The sequence below is a fragment of the Plecotus auritus genome (assembly GCF_963455305.1).
Source record: "Plecotus auritus genome assembly, chromosome: 6".
Taxonomy (NCBI): domain Eukaryota; kingdom Metazoa; phylum Chordata; class Mammalia; order Chiroptera; family Vespertilionidae; genus Plecotus; species Plecotus auritus.
The window spans coordinates 110,223,363-110,242,607 of record NC_137773.1 but is presented as its reverse complement, the minus strand read 5'-3'; the positions used below and the strand labels follow the sequence as shown (position 1 = coordinate 110,242,607).

The following is a 19,245-nucleotide window of genomic DNA, read 5'->3' as shown; positions in this document are numbered from 1 at the left end:
GTTTTACTAAGTGCTAGCTGTAATGTAGCCATTTTCCCCGACATGAATGAAGGTAAGCAAAGCGCAGTAGAATTAGCAGGACCCGTGCCTTGTCCCCAACAGAAACCACAGGTGTTTTCCAATCACATGACAGTTGTGGCAGACACCTGCCCTACTTCCCAAATGACAGCAACGTCGTTTGGCTCCACCGCTGCATATTGTTTCATGAGGTGGTGAAAAGCATAAAAGCTATATTTCATAATTACCAACATGATTGGTTTTCTTTCACACTTTTCTTGGTTTTCTCCTTCTGAGGACCAGCAGAGGGTGCCAGCAGAGAATCCTCCAGAGCCTGGCCTGAGCGAGGGCGGGGCGGGGACACGCAGCACCTACTAGCTTGCGCCTCTGGAGAAGCTAAGCGTTCTTCATTCGAAGACCGCGCCAAGGATGCGTTCGCGGTCAGAAAGCTCCGAGCGCTGACGTAAGACCACCGGCCCCTCAGCCGAAAACTGTCTCGGCCGGGCCACCGACCTGGAGCTGCGCGCGAGGCTGGCGGCCCAGGGCCCGCGGAGCCCGGCGTGGGCGCCACCCCTGGTGCTCCTGCTGCTGTGGGAACTGGTGCGGGAGAGCGCGGCAGGTGAGTGGGAGCGGAGGGGCGGGTCGTGGGCGCACTCCCAGTCATCCCCCACCCGAGTGCTGGTGGGAGCAGAGGGAGGCGAAGGAGACATTGGCTGAGACTGCGGAGGCCGCCTCCAGGTTTGCGGCGAGGGGCGGGGGGGGGTGGGGAGTTGGAGAGCTGGCCCAGAATCTGCGGTGGGGAAAGGAGGTCCGGAACGTACGGGCAAGCCGGTGGCCAGGTGTCCCGTGGGGTGACAGGTTTGGGGTTTGCTTTAAAGCCTAGTTCATTGGGCTAGGCAGGTCTTCTGTTTTGCCGCCTCCAACTGTGGCCCCCGGATCGGGGTGAGCGGCCAGCGGGTGGGGACCGTGGGGACTGGCGGGGCACGGGACATTGGCAGTGACCCCCCCCCCGGCACCCCGCCGAGGCCACAGCTTCCTGAAGGTCCCCGTGGGTCCCTCCGGAGGACGCCGCTGTCGCTCGCGCTCGGCTCCCCCGGCAGGGTCCTCCAGGAAAGCCCTAGGCAAGCTCCTTGCGGGCAGGGATCTGAGCCGATACGTCCCCCACCTAGCTCGGCCGTGCTCGGTCCATCGCGGGGAGGGAGGGGGGGTCTCCCTGGCCCCTTGGCGAGGCTCTCTCGGGTTGCCCTGGCGGAGGTGGAGGGTGAAGAGAAAGGAGCAAGTAACCTGGCTCGGAATTTCCATTCTTTCTGTTTCACTTTGGTGCGCAGAGCTGGCCGGGCCGCGCCCATCACGAATTACCCACGGCTGACGCAAGCTGCGCAGTGTTTATTCGAAGTCGGGAAGTGTCCATCATCGTGGCAGTCATACTAGCTGGGGTCCTGGGTGCGAACATCTGTTATAAGAGCTTCACTTACAAGAAGCCATTTCAACTTTTCAGAACATCTTCAATTTACAATCTACAGACTTCAAAAAGGCCCACAGAGGCCACTAGATGACAGCACTGGGACCTGGAGTTGTTAGACCTTTCTGAGCCATAGAATCTAAGGCTTAGATACCGCCTCAGAATGTTTTTTTTTTTTTTTAATATATTTTATTGATTTTTTAAAATCTATTTTATTGACTTTTTACAGAGAGAAGGGGAGAGGGAGAGAGAGTTAGAAACATCGATGGGAGAGAAACATCGATCAGCTGCCTCCTGCACACCTCCTACTGGGGATGGGGATGTGCCCACAACCAAGGTACATGCCCTTGACCAGAATAGAACCTGGGACTCTGGGACCCTTCAGTCTGCAGGCCTACGCTCTATCCACTGAGCCAAACCGGTTAGGGCTCAGAATAGTCTTAATACATAAAAGGAAACACACAGGATTACAAAGGAATCCTGCTGCACACCGTTGCCTTCCATCATCATGAGAGGAAAGGCTAAATGTCAGCTAGAAGTCTGTGAAAATAAGCAGGTTATATCTTCCCTCCAAATCAAGGTTCTCGAACTCAAATTTTCAGGTTCACACAGGGATCTGTGGACCCCAGGGTAAGAGCCTCTTACAGGCCCTCCCTGGCGTACAGGGGCACACGGGTGGTCCCAGTTGTGCAGGGCAGGGATGGTCATGGGTGTGTGCATACAGGCCCAGTAGCTTTGTTGGGAGAAGGGTCAGGGCTGGTCCAGGGGGATGGGACCCCAAGCAAGGAGGCGAGAAGTGGAGGGATAAACCCAGGTGTGTGCCAAACTGTAGGAGAGAGATGGCACATGGAGGGGACAAAGCCAGAGGTTCCAGCAGGCACCCTCAGTGTTCCTGGCTGCCAGCCCTCCCTGGAGGAGGTGAGGAGTGGAAGGGAACAGAGGTGAGTGTGCAGCAGGAAGCCGAGCCTCCAGCACACTACAGATTCAGGTATATCTATCTCCAGGGCAAACAGGAAAACTAGGCTCCGCGAGGTTAACTGGCTCCACGAAGTTGGCAGTTAATTGGCTGGTTAGGACTTGGACCCAGAAGGCTGGCTCTGGAGTTCATGCTGCCTCAGGCAGAGCGTCCTGACCAGGTGAGAAAGGCTAGAAGGCAGAATTAATCAGTGGCCTTTGGGACAAGACAACTAGGGGCAGAATTATTAAGATAGTTACAAAGCTGGTTACTAAGGCAAAACTGGAGTTAGGGCTGGGAGGTGGGAGCAGGATAAGGGGATTGCTCTGGGGTGTCTGCCTGAGCACCCAGCTGGGCATGCTGCTGGCGCTGAGCTGGGAGCAGCATGAAGGGCAGGCCAGCACAGGGACCTCAGAGGCTGGCGTGGGCACTGAGGCATGCTCCATGGGACATCACAGGCCTCCTGAGACTTCTCTGGTCTCCCACTACCCTTCTCCCTGCTCCTCAGGTGGTTCTACAGGCCCTTCTCACTCTGCTTCCCCAGCCCTTCCCTCCATGGAAGGCTCAGCTAAACCCAGGGATTCAGGGCCCCCCTCCATGCCAACCTCAGCCACGTCCTTTCTCTGGCCCAGACCCTACCCCTGGATTCCAGCCTTAGCATCTGCACCAACGTGGCCTTTCCTGTGGGCTGATTTGACAAATGCTTTGAACAGCACCCTCTCACACCAGGCACTATTCTAGGCATTTTGCAATATTAACTTAGTGTACCCTCACAACCATCCTATTATCCCCCACTTTCTAAAGAGGAAACTGAGACATAGAGAGGCAATCTAGCCCTTTCTCTCCTCCCCAGACTCATCTCCCTTTTTTGGTAAGTATGTTTTTATTGATTTCAGAGAGAGAAAGAGAGAGGGAGAGAGATAGAAACATCAATGATGAGAATCTTCAATCAGTTGCCTCCTGCATGCCCCCTACTGGGGAAGGAGCCTGCAACCTGAGTATGTGCCCTGACTGGGAATCGAACCGTGACCTCCTGGTTCATAGGTCGATGCTTAACCACTGAGCCACAGCAGACAGGCTCCCAGACTCATCTCTTAAATTTGCAGTCTGCCCTTGGCCTTAGTTTTCCTGGATACACCAGTCTTCCTCCAGGCATTCATACTTTGCTAGTTCTTTTTGCCAAGAGCAAACTTTAGAATTACCTGAGAATCACCCAGAGGGCTTGTGAACTACAGAAAGCTGGGCCCCACCCCGTTTCTAATTCAGTCGGCAGGGGCCTAAGAACGTGCATTTCTAACAAGTTCCCAGGTGACACTGATGCAGCTGGGCCAGGGATAACACCTAAAGACTCCCTAGCCTAGAATGTTCTTCCATGCTCACCTACCCCACTGCCTGGAAACTCACAGCTGGTGAGGTTTCCTTTGGGCTCAATTGACAAGACTCCTGACCCAGCACCCTCCTGTCCCCAGAGTGTTACCAGCACCTGGTACCTCCTGCACCCCACACTCCTCAGCTCCCACTAGCCTTACTGAATCTGGTTTAAATGTTCAGTTGTCCCCCTTCCTGCTAGACCTGATCTCCCTTGGGGCCATGTCTGCCTCAGGTCATCTCTGTCCCCACCCGCACCCCCCCACACACATACCTGGCTCAGTGCCTGGCTTGTGGTAGGTGCTCAATAGATGCTTGTCCAATGCAAGGATGTCAGGGCTGGCAGAGCTGAGCAGTGATCATGCCGGCCAGGAGGTGTGGCCTGGCCACCTGGCAGCATATGAGGGTCACCTGGGAGCTTGCACACCTGCAGGGTCCAGTTCCCCCTGCCCCAGAACAACTAAATCCACCTCAGTGGCAGGATTATCAGAGCTGCTGGGCGGTGCTGGGCAGACGAGGGGGCAGCCCAGCCCTGGCCTCCCTCCTCTCTAAGTGGGAGCAGTCAGGGACTACCTTACAGGAAATGCCTGTGAAAACACCATGAATCGATACTTACAGAGCTCAGAAAGCACTCCTGGCACTGAGACCTGTGACTCACCTTGTTGGCTTTGCACCTGCGTGCTGGAGAAGTTTCTGGTCCCAGGCCCCACGCCCCTCTCCCCTTCCAATGGGCCTCTCTCATTACCATTCCATACCTTCTCTCCCAGCAGACACGAGGATGTGTCGGGTGTTTATGCCTGGAGAGTCATGCTTCCCTTTTCCATTCCCCCTTTGCAGAGAGCCCCTGGGGGCTGCCGGTGGTGGCTGATGGCCCGGCTTCCTTAGCGAAGGCCGTGATGGCAGAACTGGCCGGTCTGAAGTTAGAAAACAAGCCATGGCCTGGAGGTAAGGCCCTACCCGCCTGTTGGAGGGACCAAGTGGTGGAGGCCAGGAGCCCCCAGCCTGCAGGAGGGCACATCCACAGTCTGGGAATCTAGGGGACTGGCTCAGGGAGGGGGGACTCTGCCAGGGTGGGGAACACAGAGGCCAGAGCCTCCCAAGGGTGCCTGGTGGCAGGGACCTGGTCTCCAGAGGGCTGGCTTTTCAGGAAGCTTCCCCACCCAGCTCTTTCCTTCCCAGGCCGCCTCTCCCCTGCAAACAGCAGGGAGACTGGGAAATGACATCTGGGGCCTTCCTCCTGCTACTGCTGTGCCTCTTCACTGCCTCAGTGAGCGCCCCAGTGTGGGAGGTTCTCACTGACAGAGGAGAGCAGGCCGGAGCTGTGACATAACTCCATCATGCCACACAGCTAGAGTGCCAGTGCCCATGGATTGTGGAGAGGTGGGGCAGAGGCAAAAAGTCTCCTGCGGGGGGGCAGGGAAGGGGCCAGGCATCTCACTCCCCACCACCACAGTCAGAGGAAGAGAGACTGTTTACGGGGTGCAGGACTGCTCACTGAGGCACTAGCCACACAGCCCAGTGACCAGGAAGGGACCGTGGGGGCTGATGACACAGACAGGCCCTGAGGCAGCAATGGGCATGTAGCCACTTCCTTAGGCCATGTCACAGCAGAAGCAGGTTCCCCTAAGCAGCTGTCATGTGGCCCTCACTTCCTCCTGCTGTGGCCCCACAGTGCCTGGCACTGACCCCAGCCTGGCAGGGGTGGCACCTGGTACCTCCAGAGCCAGGGAGTGGCCTGATGATTGCTCCCTCAGCTGATTTTGCCACACTCTGGGCTGGAGCCCAAGGCGTGATGATCCCTCCTGGGTCTGGTGAGCAAGTGGGAGTCTAGTCACAGCTCAGACCGTCTTCCTGGGGCAAAAGAGGGGTGTGGTCAGTGTGTGAAGCCCCACAGAGAGCAGGCTGGGCCCCCAGGGCCATCTGGCAGGTAGAGCAGACAGTGGTGGGGTTTTCAGGGCAGGAGGGATGCCAGGCTCCTCACTGGGTACGTGCAAGGCAGTACCTGGGAGTCAGCTATGATAAAGAGCTTGTGGCCCTTACTCCTGGGATGGGCATCCAATGCCAGGAGTAAGCTGTGGGTGAAGCAATCCAGGGTGGAGCAAAAGCCAAGGCCAGGAACCAGCACTCGCATGGTGCGAAGGGCTAGGTGAGCTGGATCAGGCCATTCTAGACACCTGGCCAAGCCTGAGCAGTCAGCACTCAGCCCCTTGTTCATCCCTACTGCAGCCCTGAGTCACACGACCATTTTATTTCCCGTTATTACAGCAGTCTCCAAACACCCTCTTGCCTCAGGACCTTTGCACTGGCTTTCCCTCTTCCGGAATGCTCTCTCCCAGATTTCTACATGGCTGGTTCCATCAAGTCTTCACTCAAAAGTTCCCCTTTTGGGAAGGCCATTCCTGACGGTTCTATCTCAGACTTTAAACCCCTCCCTTAACATTTCACATATCCTTACTCTTTTCCCTTTAGCACTTACTGCTGTCCAGCCTGTCGTGCGTTTATTCAATTATCTTGCTTATCCTGCATTCATGTAATGTCTGGCTTCCCCTTCACTCCAGCTAGCTAGTGACAACGGTAACATTGGGGTTGGCTGCCAAACTGATTTCATCTCCAGCACCAAGTCGAATGGATCAGTTGGTGCTTCTGGAGACATGGAAGGGAGCAAGCTGAGGCAGCATTTGGACTTAAAGAGATCAACTAGGCCGAAACCGGTTTGGCTCAGTGGATAGAGCGTCGGCCTGCGGACTCAAGGGTCCCAGGTTCAATTCCGGTCAAGGGCATGTACCTTGGTTGCGGGCACATCCCCAGTGGGAGGTGTGCAGGAGGCAGCTGATCGATGTTTCTCTCTCATTGATGTTTCTAACTCTCTATCCCTCTCCCTTCCTCTCTGTAAAAAATCAATAAAATATATTTAAAAAAAAAAAAAAAAAAAAAAAAAAAAAAAAAAAGAGATCAACTAGCAATGTCTGCTGTGCAAGCCGGGTTAGGGGTGGGGAGGGCGCAGGGAGGCGGGGAGAAGTGGTGGGGGTGAAGTCCAGGTGCCACCAGCTCCGCAGCCCAGGTTCAAGCCAAGAATGATGGTCAACCTTTATCAGCTTCTCTGGGGAATGAATAGTTCCACATAAGTTAAGCTTCTAAACAAACAACTTTTTAAAAACCACAACCTTTTTAAAAATTATATATATATATATATATATATATATATATATATATGTATTTCTTTACTGATTTCAGAGAGGAAGAGAGAAGGAGAGATAGAAACATCAATGATGAGAGAGAATCATTGATGGGCTGCCTCCTGCACACCCCCCCACTGGGGATCGAACCGCAACCCAGGCATGTGCCCTTGGCCAGAATCAAACCTGGGACCCTTCAGTCTGCAGGGTGACGCTCTATCCACTGAGTCAAGCCGGCTAGGGCAACCGCAACCTTTTTAACTGTGAGATTAGAAACCGAATACTCACACTTACTTGAGATGAGTGTAAGGTATGAGTGAGCAGGCCCTGAGAGAGGAGCCAAAAACTGTGGTGGAGTAGTCACCAGCCTCAGCGCATGAACCTTGGCCTCAATGTTTGATTGTTTAAACTACTCAGATGCCCTGTTTTTATAACTGAAATGGCCAGTTCTTGCTCTTTCTCAAGATAGCGAATTCTCTGGGTAGGTTCTGACCCGACCCCTGGTGCAGCCTGACACTGTGTGAGCCTGAGACTGTGTGTGTTTCCACAGGGACGCACTCCCTCCGCTACCACTACCTGGCCCTGTCGGAGCCGGGCCCCAGCCTCCCCCAGTTCCTGGCTGTGGGCTACGTGAACGACCAGCCCTTCATACGGTATGACAGTCGTGTGGGCAGGGCCGAGCCCCAGGCCCCATGGATAGCGCCCGTGGACGCCCACTACTGGGAGATGGAGACCCAGAAGCAGAAGGCCTGGGCAGAGGTGCAGCAGGTGGAGATGTGGACGGTGATGGGCTACTACAACCAGAGTGGCGGTGCGTGAGCGCCCCCCTGCCCCAGCCGCCTCCTTCCTCTAGGGGACAGGGGGTGGGGGCAGGCTCCTGAGGCATGGCTCTTCCCAGTCTCCTGCCCCCACAGCCAAGCAGGGGCACTAGGGCCTTCAGAATCAGCTGTGATGTCAGCAGCTGGCCCACAGGCCAGTGTAGGAAGCAGCCACAGGAGCAGGGAGCCCATGATGTCTCCCCCTCAGCTAGCTAGGGTTCCAGACCTCAGCAGACTGGGCGGCTTTTCCCTGCCTCACCCATCCCAAATGCTTCAAATCGTGCCCACCCCCAGGCACCACAGGGAGTGGAGGGAGGCCAGATGACCTTGAACTGGGCAGACAGCACAGGGTAGGAGACAGATCCAGAGGAGGACCCCTGATCTGCCCAATGTCAGCAAAGGACGGAAGCATTGCTCCCACCCTCAGCCTCCTCACTCCGCAGCAGCGAGCTCACACCCACGGCCAGGGCTGCGGACGTGCCACGTGGGGCACGGCTCCTTCATACTGCACCCTCCCGCATGGGCCCCGACTCCCACAGGATACAAAGGCCCCAAAGGCCAGGTGTAAAGGACTGAGACTGGGAAGGGTGTGCTCAGCCCAGGGACCCCAGAAGCAAGGCAGCCCTCAGCAGGAGAGTGACCAGCAAAGTGCACGGATTTCCCTCCTTCTAATGGCGAGGGCATCTTACACCCATAAGAACCAAATCTTTTCCTTCTCGCTAGCACAGAAAATATTGATGTGTCTAGTTATGAACTTGAGTGTTCTTCCCACATGAAAGGCCCAACAGTCTTCTCAGCCCGAGCTGCTCATCCAAATTGCCCAGGGGCCCTGCCCTGCCCCCAGCACTCAGGAGACCCCTTAGCATTAAGGAAGGAACTAAGGAAGATGGCATGGAGGGGAGTGGATTACAGGACAATGACTCAGCCCTAGCCCACCACCCCCGCTAACTGTGGCCTCCTGCCCACGCACCCAGGCATGCACAGCGCTCAGCGCATGTTCGGCTGTGAAATCCAGGAGGACGGCCGCTCCAGCAGCTTCTGGCAGTTTGGCTTTGATGGGAAGGACCACCTGTCGCTGGACCTGGAGACTCTGAGCTGGGTGTCGGCCGAGCCCATGGCCGTGCGGACCAAGCGCTGGTGGGAGTCGGAGCGCTGCTACGCCGAGTATGACAAGGCCTACCTGGAAGGCCTCTGCCTCGCCTCTCTGCGCAGGTATCTGGAGCTGGGCGGCCAGAGCCTCACCCGCAGAGGTAAGGCCCAGCCTGAGGCGGTGCAGAGGGGCCATGCTCCCATTCTCCAGAGCCTGTCCCACTTGACAAAGAAGCCTGAGGGGTGGTGGGGGGGGGACCTCCGCTGGGGCCCAGGAAGATGGCCAATCACCAGAGTAGGGAGGACCCGGCTCAGGCCCTCTCTCCAGGGGAGCTGGACGGGGAGGGATTCTGGAATCCCCTGTCCCAGGATGGTCATGGGGAATGACCCCCCCTAACTCAGCCTCATTTCTTCATCTGTGGAGAATGGATTAAACTTGGTGGCTCATAAAGTCCTTTGGGGGTTTCCTGTGGTTCTGCTCCTTGGGAAATAACCCCAGGCTCCAGGGATAGCGTCCATCACCACCCCCAGGACCGGCAGGACTGCTGGGGACGCTTCGCCCGCTCCTTCCACACAGCCTTATGCTAAGCATGCTCCCCAGACATGGTGCCTCCCAGACTCCTGACCCTGGCTGGCAGGGCGGGAGATAGAGGGCTGGGATGGATATTAAGGAAGCGGGGTGCTTGGGGTGCGAGGGTAGAGGCTGCAGGCTGCCGGGGCCGGGGCTCAGGACACCATGGACATCTGCTCACTGAGTGGTGGGATGCGAATAGGCTGAGGTAATAGAGAAGACAGTCCTCAAAGGGAGGTTAGGACAAGTAACGTCAGGAGAAGGCTTTTATATGAGAGAGAGCACGTGGTTTAGAGCTCAGGTACTTGAGCCCAGCCTCCAGACCCACAGCTGCTCCAGGACTTGCTGCCTGGCTTGTGCCTCAGTTTCTTCATCAGTGTAATAGGGTGGTGGTACTTGCCCACACGTCCCTGCGGCACCATATTGCTGTTAAATGAGTGGTGTTGGACTCCATTCAGCACCAGGTTCTACCTCCTTCTCCTGGTAGATTAGGCAGGTTACCCACAGAAACAAAAACAGAATCAGCAGGTTTGTAGCTATAAAGAGAAAGAGGTGTAATATAAGGAATTGACTCATGTGGTCATGGAGGCTTAGAAGTTTCAAGATCTGCAGTCGACAAGCTGGAGAACTGGGGGAGCCGACGGCAGAGTTCTGGCCAAATGTTGACAGGCTTGACCCACGGAGAGTGACGACAGGAAAGACCAGTGTCCTGGCCCAAGCAGCCAGGCGGGAGTTCCCTCTCGGCAGCCTCTGTCCCATGCAGATCTTCAGGGCATTGGATGAGGCCTACCCACATTGGGGAGGGCCATCTGCTTTACTGAGTCCATAGCGTCCAGTATGACTCTCACCCAGAAGCACCCTCAACACCCCAGAAAACTGTCTAACCAAATGTCTGGGCACCCTCATGGCCCAGTCATATTGACACATAAAATGAACTGTGGCACCTAGATGGTGTCATGCAGAACAACTCTGAGAGGAAGAAACGATGGGTCCCCATTAGGGCCTGCGAGGCAGAGGGTTGTGGACAGGACCCAGGCTGTCCCTCTCCAGAGCCCATACTCACAACCATGCTTGTTCTAAGGTGAAGAAAGGGGCGTCATTTAACAACCTCTTATTCGGCACCTGCAGGAGGTCATGGGGGAAGTATATAAAGTCTCTCTAAGAAAACCCTAGGGTCTCTGTGGCATGAAGGGGGTGGTGTCAATATAGGACCCAATAGCCCTGCCAGTGTGGCTCAGTGGTTGAGCACTGAACTATGATCCAGGAAGTCTGGGTCAGGGCACATGCCTGGGTTGCAGGCTTGATCCCCAGCAGGAGGCATGCAGGAGGCAGCCGACCAATGATTCTCTCTCATCACTGATGTTTCTATCTCCCTCTCCCTTCCTCTGAAATCAATAAAAATCTGTTTTAAAATATATATAAAGGACCCCATGGCCCCACCCAGGACTCTCTTGGAGGTGAGGGCAGGAAGTCACATCCCCGCCATGGGAATGCCCAGGACAGGGCCTCTTTGGAATGGTTGACAAAAGGTTGTCCCTGCCTCCAACATTGGTTGAGTGCCCCCCTGGAGAGAGCCCTGTCCTCACCTCCTCCCTGCCCTCCACCATGGAAGATGCTGGAGGGGCCTGAGATCAAGCATAGGGGACAGGCAGAGTGGCCCCTCACCAGCCTTCCTCCCTCTACCTCTCTCCGCAGAGCCACCCACGGTGCAGGTGACGAGGCACATGATCCAAGGCAGGGGTACCACACTGAGGTGCTGGGCCCGGGGCTTCTACCCACAAGATATCTCACTGAGCTGGTGGCTGGGGGAGGAGGAGCTGGCCCTGGAGACTGAGCACATGGAGACGCGCCCCAGCGGGGACGGCACCTACCAGACATGGGCTGCCGTGTGGGTGCAGGCCGGGGAGGAGGCTGGCTACACCTGCCATGTGCAGCACTCCGGCCTAAACCACACGCTCACTGTGGCTTGGGGTGAGGAGCTGGGCTTGGCTGGTGGGGGCCATGAGGGCAGGGAGGGTCCCAGGGCCCTCAGAGATAGTCCCATGGTCCTGGGGGTGCCTCCTTTTCTCCACCTACCTCAGAACCGCCCCCTCGTCAAGCATTCATTGCCGTGGTTACCTGCGCTATCCTGCTGGTGCTGGTGGTTGGAGTTGTGATCTTGACCACGACGTGCCTTCGAGGTAGGTGGGGTAGAATCAAGGTGGGAGATCCTCGGGCTGGTCCAGCCTCACAGGGGGATACTCTGCTCCCATCCCTTCAGCTGCAACTTTTCCCTTCTAGTGAGCAGCAACTACTACTGAGCCTGCCCCCTGCCCACAGCCGCACACCGTCCTAGGGCCCCAAGGATCCCCCAGCCAGGGGAGACTGTTGGGCCTGAGCTTGGAAGAGCCTAGAGTGGAGAGGGAGAAGGAAGGGAGACCCAGGCCCCCACTCACCTCACCTCACCTCTTGCTTTGTGTTCTTTTCCCCACAGCCAGGAACACGGAATCCTACAGACAAGCCCCAGGTGACTGTGGGATGGGTGGGCTCTGGAGAGGAAGCCCCAGGTGCTCCCAGCATGACTGTGGGGCCTTAGAACCAAAGATGGGGGCCAGGCACTAGAACCGGGGATTTCTCCTGCAGCCTAGCCTCAGCCTGCTCCCTCCTAGCCCTGAAGCCAGGCAGAGAGGGCGGGGTAAGGGCACTCCTGGGTCTAGGGCACTCCTGGGGTAAGGGCACTCCCTGGTTTGGTGGGAACCAGGAGCGGGTTGGGGTCACCTTCCTCCTTCCTCCCTGCAGGTGGAGAGGGACCCCCATAATTCCCAGAGCTCAGTGGGAACAGGGGTGCTCAGCTCCTCTACTGACAGAAGTTCACAGACCAAGAAGGTGTTCTGTGGGGCGATCGGGGCCTGGAAGCACCTTGCACTGACTGGCAGATGTGATCTGACCATGGTGGGCCCATCCTACCCCAAAACTGAGTCCTCCTCACCCTCGTTACAAGTGGTCTGTGCCACTAATATGGTTTTGTCATCTTCCTGAAGTCCTTTAAAAAATGTAATAATTCCTGCCCAGCTGGCATAGCTCAGTGGTTGACCTATAAACCAAGAGGTCACCAATTCAATTCCTGGTCAGGGCACACGCCTGGGTTGCCAGCTCAATCCCGAGTAGGGGGCGTGCAGGAGGCAGTTGGTCAATGTTTCTATCTCCCTTCTCTCTCTAAAAAATCAATAAAGACACACATATATTTTTAATGTAATAATTCCTCAGATCTTTTACACTTGACAGTTTGCAGAATGACTTCATATTAAGTGTAAATCTCAACTTAGCCTCAGGCACCCTGTGACTGTGGGGGTGAGGGTAAGGATATGTAAGGGTGTGTGGGTGAGAGCAGTATGTGTGTGCATTAGGGTGACTGATGTGTTGGTGATGGTGTGTGTGGGGTAAGTTAGTTGTTGGGATTCTGTGTTTCCAAGGGGGAGGGGCACCAAATGCTGACTCAGCCTTCTGGTTGGGAGGGGGTCTTGTTCCCAATGTGGTCCGTTCAGGAAGTGTCATGGCCTTCAGCCCCCCTCTGACTTACAGTGTCAATTTTCATTCTGTGATGGTGTAGAGTTTGGGGTCGTTGGTTTTACCTTTACCTTGGAGTGGTCTGGCTCTAATTGGTTTTTTGTTATTTACCTCCCTGACTATGGTGACTTAAACCATCTGCTTTTTGGCACCTTCCGTTTAGGCTCGATCCCCAGTAGGGGGCATGCAGGAGGCAGCCGATCAATGATTATCTCTCATCATTGATGTTTCTATCTTTCTCTCCCTCTCCCTTCCTCACTGAAATCAATAAAAATATATATTTTTTTTTTAAAAAAAGGAAGGAGCTAAGGAAGATGACTGGAGGGGAGTGGATTACAGGATAATTAACAAGATTATATGCTTTCCTAAGGGTGGTCTTCTGGCATCTCAGAGGTGTGCTAACTATATGCACAAGTACAATTGACAGAGAGAAACCAAGATCGCGGCATAGGTAAACACCTGAACTTGCTGGGTCGCACAACAACTTCAAAACTACAACTAAAAGACAAAACGGACATCATCCAGAACCACAGGAAGGCTGGCTGAGTGGAAATTCTACAACTAGAAGGGAAGAGAAAAGCACACTGAGACTCAGAGGAGCTGAGGAAGTAAAGTGCAGAGGTGCGGAGGCATGAGCACGCAGAGGGGGCTGGCAAATGAGTATGCGGCTGGCTTTTTCAATCCACAGGGAGACACAAGCTCCCGACTGCTCTGAACTCCAGTTCCAGGTGAGACTCTGGGGACTCAGACTCATACAGGGAGAAACTGGACTGTCTGGCAGTGGGCGGAAACTCAAGGCCAGCTTTCTCTCAGAGGTGCTTGCAGCGATTACCAAGGGACACTGAGACCCAGGGGACCTCTTAGGGCAGGGCTGACGGGAAGCCATTGCTGTTTGCTCTGCCCTGATACTCTGCCCCATCCTAGCTGTGCGCAGAGGCTTTTGCATATGAATGGCCTGCTTTTTGAAATCTAAACTTACCTAACAAACTGCAGCTGAGTCAGTGAGACCCAGAGCCTCCAAAAGAAGGCCCAAGGCCCCACAGCAGCTTGCATTGCTTCACAGCTGGGCCTCATCTGGGCACCTCCAAACCCTAAACAAAGAAGAGGAATCTGCAGATCTCTCCGTAGCTCCTGCTGGGTGGCCTCAGGCAGAGGCTAAATTTGCACCTCCTTGGAGATCCAAGAGCCAGTGTACCCAGGGGTCAGAGTAGGACCGTCCAGATTACAACTCCTCAGATCCATAAGGGACACACTCAGGGGGCAGATTCAGTGGGCACCAAAGCCCCACTAAAGCAAGTCTTGCCTCATAAGGGTGTCTCCAGCACAGAAGTTCTCCCAGTGTAGACACAGCTGATCCTCACAGCCAATTGGCCTGGAGGTCAATTCCTCCCAGTGATACCAACAACAATCAAGGCTTAACTACAACAAGACTGTGCACACAGCCTACAAAGGGGTGCACCAAGAGTGTCCACCTCAGGTAACTGGGGAGGCAGAGCCACTGGGCCCTATAGGACACCTAGCACACAAAGCCACTCTATCAACTCAAGGAAGCAGCCAAAATGCAGAGACAAAGAAACAGGTCACAAATGAAAGAAATGGAGGAAAGCAAACGACTGGATATAGAGTTCAAAACCACGATTATAAGGTTTTTCAAGAATTTTCTAGAAAAGGCCAATAAATTTACTGAGACCCTCGAGGATATGAAAAAGGACCAACTAGAAATTAAGCATACACTGACTGAAATAAAAAATAATATACAGAGATCCAACAGCAGACTAGAGGATTGCAAGAATCAAGTCAAAGATTTGAAATACAAAGAAGCAAAAACACCCAACCAGAAAAGAAAAAAGAATCCAAAAATATGAAGATAGTGTAAGGAGCCTCTGGGACAACTTCAAGTGTACCAACATCAGAATTATGGGGGTGCCAGAAGAAGAAAGAGAGCAAGATACTGAAAACCTATTTGAAGAAATAATGACTGAAAACTTCCCCCACCTGGTGAAAGAAATAGACTAACGAGTCCAGGAAGCACAGAGAACCCCAAACAAAAGGAATCCAAAGAGAACCACACCAAGACACATCATAATTAAAATGCCAAGAGCGAAAGACAAAGAGAGAATATTAAAAGCAGCAAAAGAAAAACAGCTACCTACAAGGGAGCACCCATAGGACTGTCAGCTGATTTCTCAACAGAAACTATGCAGGCCAGATGGGTGTGGCAAGAAATATTCAAAGTGATGAATAGCAAGAACCTACATCCAAGATTACTCTACCCAGCAAAGCTATCATTCAGAATTGAAGGGCAGATAAAGAGCTTCACAGATAAGAAAAAGCTAAAGGAGTTCATCACCGCCAAACCAGTATTATATGAAATGCTGAAAGGTATTCTTTAAGAGGAGGAAGAAGAAGAAAAAGGTAAAGATAAAAATTATGAACAACAAATACATGTCTATCAACAAGTGAATCTAAAAATCAAGTGAATAAAAAATCTGATGAACAGAATAATCTGGTGAATATAATAGAATCAGGGGCATAGAAAGAGAGTGGACTGACAATCCTCAGGGATAAAGGGCCGTGGGGGGTGCGGGAAGAGACTAGACAAAAATCATACACCTATGGATGAGGGGCGGGGGGGGATGGGAGGGGTAAGGGCAGGGGGTGGGGTGGGAACCGGGTGGAGGGGAGCTATGGGGGGAAAAAAAGAGGAACAACTGTAATAATCTGAATAAAGATTTAAGTAAAAATAAATAAAGAAAGAAAGAACAATGGACAGGGCTGGCTTAAGGTAACGATAAACCGTTTACTACAGAAGTTATAGGCCTGGGGCATGCTTACCCACCATGAGCACCCAGTTAGGAATTTATGATCAGATCACCCTGTGAGGTTACTTTCCATAGAACCCCTTGTTCATCCACAGAGGGGACCCTGCTATACTGGCCCCTGGCCTGGGAAGACTTTCCTCCACTTTCCTCAGTCTCTTGCTGGAGCAGCCCCCACCCCTAACTTCACACACTAGACAGAACCTAGCAGGCTTCCTGCTACCAGGAGCAAGGTCATCCTGACCTTCAGGGGTTTCTCCTCTGGAAATGGATGGCGAGGTCCTTGGCAAATAGGCATCACTTCAACTTTTTAAAATCCTATTTCTCTGAGAGGCTAGTTCAGGGCCTTGCCCATAGAACCATAAAATGGAACTAAAGGGATCCTGTACTAGCCCCTGATCACTGGAAACACTCACTCCCCCCACGCTCCATAATGCTGCCTCCCTCCACTGAGGTCCTGTGAGTCCTTTGTGCCCAGACTGTGAGCTCCTTCACGCATACACCTGTTCCCTCCCTCTGGCACACATTGATCTAAGTCTGGTGCCTGCAAAAACAGGCCATGGAACATGATTCAACCAGCACCCTACAGCCTGGTAGGAAGTAAACCCAGGGCCCTGAGTCTAATTCCACAGAGGGATGAACAAGCCCAGAAAGCACGGTGGTCCACCTGACCAGGCACTGCAAGCACTTTCATTTTTGTTTATCTGAATAGCAATGGCTAGTCAGTGTCCCATAACAAAGATGAGGGCTCTGGGCCCAGCTGGACCTTTAGCCACCCCCCAGTCACCCCTGCCAGGAGAGAACCTTGTGAAGAGAAAGGGCAAACGCAGAGGCGGTTCATCTTAGCCCTGAGTGTTCCCCTGGGTGATGCCAACAGCCACCACAGTCTCGAGTGTTCAAAGGCAGGAGGGCAAAGGAGGAAGACCGTGGCCCCCTAGGAGCAGAAAAGGGGCCTGCAAATCTGGCAGGAGTGGAACGACAGCTGAGCAGGGCTCTTCCCACAAATCGCAGACCCAGGGTAAAGCAGCTCCCACCCAGCAGGGCACTGGCTTTGTGTCCTGGGCCCAGACCAGCTGACCTCGGCTCAGAACCACGGGCTCTCCACCTAATGACCTGCCCCTGGCTCCCCCAGGGCAGGGCATCTGCCCGTGGGTGAAGAGCCAAGTCAGACTTCTAGTCCTCAGGCCACCCTGAGCACCTATCCCTCAAACCACACCATTGGCACAAATCTCACCTGCTGTCCACCCTGGAGTCTGGTTCCAAACCTGGATTTTGTTCAGGCTCCCACATTCAGAGCAGACTTCTCTGCTGCTCATTGTGGCCCAGCTGGAGTCATGCTTTGGGATTATGGGCTGAACTGATGAATTGATTAGTGAATAATAATGAATTATTTGTATTCAATGAAGAGTATTAGAATTCCTACCCAGCAAATGGCAAGGCTTTCTTACAAGCCACCTTCAGTGCACCCGCACACCCCCCATTTACCCTCACTGTCTGGCCAAGCCTGCCCACCTGAGGTCACTCTCCAGAATTCAAGTCGCCCCGGGGAAGCCCCTCTGGACATCTCTGCTCTGAGGTCTCAAAGCACCCACACCTGGGTCTGCAGGATGGCCCGGTGACTAACGCAGGGCATGCCCAGGCGGCCAGGGGCTGGCCTCAGGGTCAGCGACAACGCTGGCAGGAAGGCCCCTTTCCTGGGCTCATCTTTTTTTCACTTCTAACTTCTTGGAGAAGCTCACAGACCAGGGTGGAAGCAGAAAAGTAACTGGGGGCACAGGCTGTTGCGTGGGTATCATTTTAGCCTCTCCTTGCCCCTGAGCTGCCCCATAATGGAATAGTAAGATCAGAATGGAGACACACAGCCTCACCTCAAGGCAAACAGTGGGAGGAGGGAGCCAGCCTGCCAGTGCTCATGACAAAGGCTGACCCTCACTCAGTCAGGCCCCTCCAGACTTCCTTGCTTCAGTGACCAGAGAGCCAGAGCCATCTCATTACTGCTGGGCTGAGTTAAGGGAGTGAGGCTGTGCTGAAATCCCTCTTCCCCTAGCAGTTGCTGGGGGTGGGAACAGAGGGGTGACCTGCAGGCACGCAGGTGGGTAGCCTGGCCCCTGCCTGACCCTGAGTCCGATGGGGCTGAGGAGGGGTTCTCTAGGGTCTCTCCAGTAGTTCTTAAGCACACAGCCTCCCTGCTCTTCCTGCCTATGCACCAGGGGAGAGGATGCAGGAGGAATTGTCCTGGCTCCCTGGTGCTCCATCCAGCCCCCATCCCGATCAAGAGATGAGGTGCCTGGCACTCAGCATCTTCAACAGCTAGGCAGGTGACTGAAGAGAAAGCCCATTGAGATCAATGAATCAGGGCATAGGCAGAGCTGAGGTCTCCCTAAAATCCCTGATGGCCAGAATACACCACTTCTGAGCTCCCTAAGTTTATGTGCTAATGAGGACTGGTGGTATGTGCCAGGCTGGCCTGGCTTGGCCTGCTCTGGGGAGGTATCTGGCAAGGAGAGACCTGAGGGTGTACTCAGCATTTCTTTTTTTCTTTTAATACATTTTTATTGATTTCAGAAAGGAAGAGAGAGGAAGAGAGAGACAGAAACATCAGTGATCAATGATGGGCTGCCTCCTGCATGCCCCCTACTGGGGATTGAGCCCACAACCTGGGCATGAACCCTGATGGGGAATGGAACCATGACCTCCTGGTGCATAGGTTGATGCCCAACCACTGAGCCACACAGACCAGGCCCAGCATTTCTGATTATAGTCTCTAACTCTCAGCCTCGGCGTAGCCCAACCTGCCCCAGTAAGATGATCAAAGTGTAGGGGACTATAGCCCCAACCGATTTGGCTCAGTGGATAGAGTGTTGACCTGCAGACTGAAAGGTCCCAGGTTTGATTCCGGTCAAGGGCATGTACCTTGGTTGCGGGCACAACCCCAGTAGGAGTTGTGCAGGAGGCAGCTGATCGATGTTTCTCTTTCATTGATGTTTCTAACTCTCTATCCCTCTTCCATCCTCTCTGTAAAAAAATCAATAAAATATATATTTTTTAAAAAGTGCAGGGGACTTTAAATCCAAGTTTTAAACAATAATAAGTAAGATGTACTAACAACTAAACATATGTATCCTTCTGACCCAGCAAGTCCACTCCCTAATCGTATACCCAGGAGAAGGAATTGCATACTTATATTCACCACACAACAGAAGCACTGTCATAATAAGCCCCAAACTGCAAACAACACCAATGCCCACCAACAGAAGAACAGATAAACACATGTGCTCTATTTAACAATGGAATATTTATACCAAAGGGTAATGAAAAATCCTATCTAATAAAGGAGTAATATGCAAATTGACCGTCACTCCAACACAAAAGATGGCTGCCCCCATGTGGCCAAAGATGGCTGCCCCCATGTGGACACAAGATGGCTGCGACAAGATGGCCAGC

General features: G+C 53.7%; 1 protein-coding gene across 4 annotated transcripts; it reads left to right on the top strand.

The window, feature by feature from the left end:
- Positions 1-338: 338 nt before the first annotated feature.
- LOC308250898 (class I histocompatibility antigen, Gogo-C*0203 alpha chain-like) lies at positions 339-14,820 on the top strand. Of its 4 annotated transcripts, none has more exons than XM_080673835.1 (8): positions 339-616; positions 4,620-4,727; positions 7,509-7,769; positions 8,751-9,026; positions 11,132-11,407; positions 11,518-11,616; positions 11,910-11,942; positions 13,353-14,820. In XM_080673835.1, the coding sequence occupies exons 2-8, from the start codon at positions 4,679-4,681 to the stop codon at positions 13,382-13,384; spliced, it is 1,026 nt and encodes a 341-aa protein (XP_080529961.1). In that variant the 5' UTR covers positions 339-616; positions 4,620-4,678; the 3' UTR covers positions 13,385-14,820. The 4 variants fall into 4 exon arrangements, with proteins under 4 accessions (XP_080529961.1, XP_080529962.1, XP_080529963.1 ...); XM_080673836.1 differs by lacking the exon at positions 13,353-14,820 and adding an exon at positions 12,215-12,669; XM_080673837.1 differs by lacking the exon at positions 11,910-11,942 and having other exon boundaries at positions 13,353-14,818.
- Positions 14,821-19,245: the final 4,425 nt, after the last annotated feature.

What these genes read in the sequence shown, in the direction of transcription:
- LOC308250898 (XM_080673835.1), top strand. Translation starts at nt 4,679, where the DNA reads ATGGCAGAACTGGCCGGTCTGAAGTTAGAAAACAAGCCATGGCCTGGA. An exon ending in CCAGAGCCTCACCCGCAGAG is followed by an intron (nt 9,027 to 11,131) that starts GTAAGGCCCAGC and finishes CTCTCTCCGCAG; the next exon opens with AGCCACCCACGGTGCAGGTG. An exon ending in ATCCTACAGACAAGCCCCAG is followed by an intron (nt 11,943 to 13,352) that starts GTGACTGTGGGA and finishes TGCTTTCCTAAG; the next exon opens with GGTGGTCTTCTGGCATCTCA.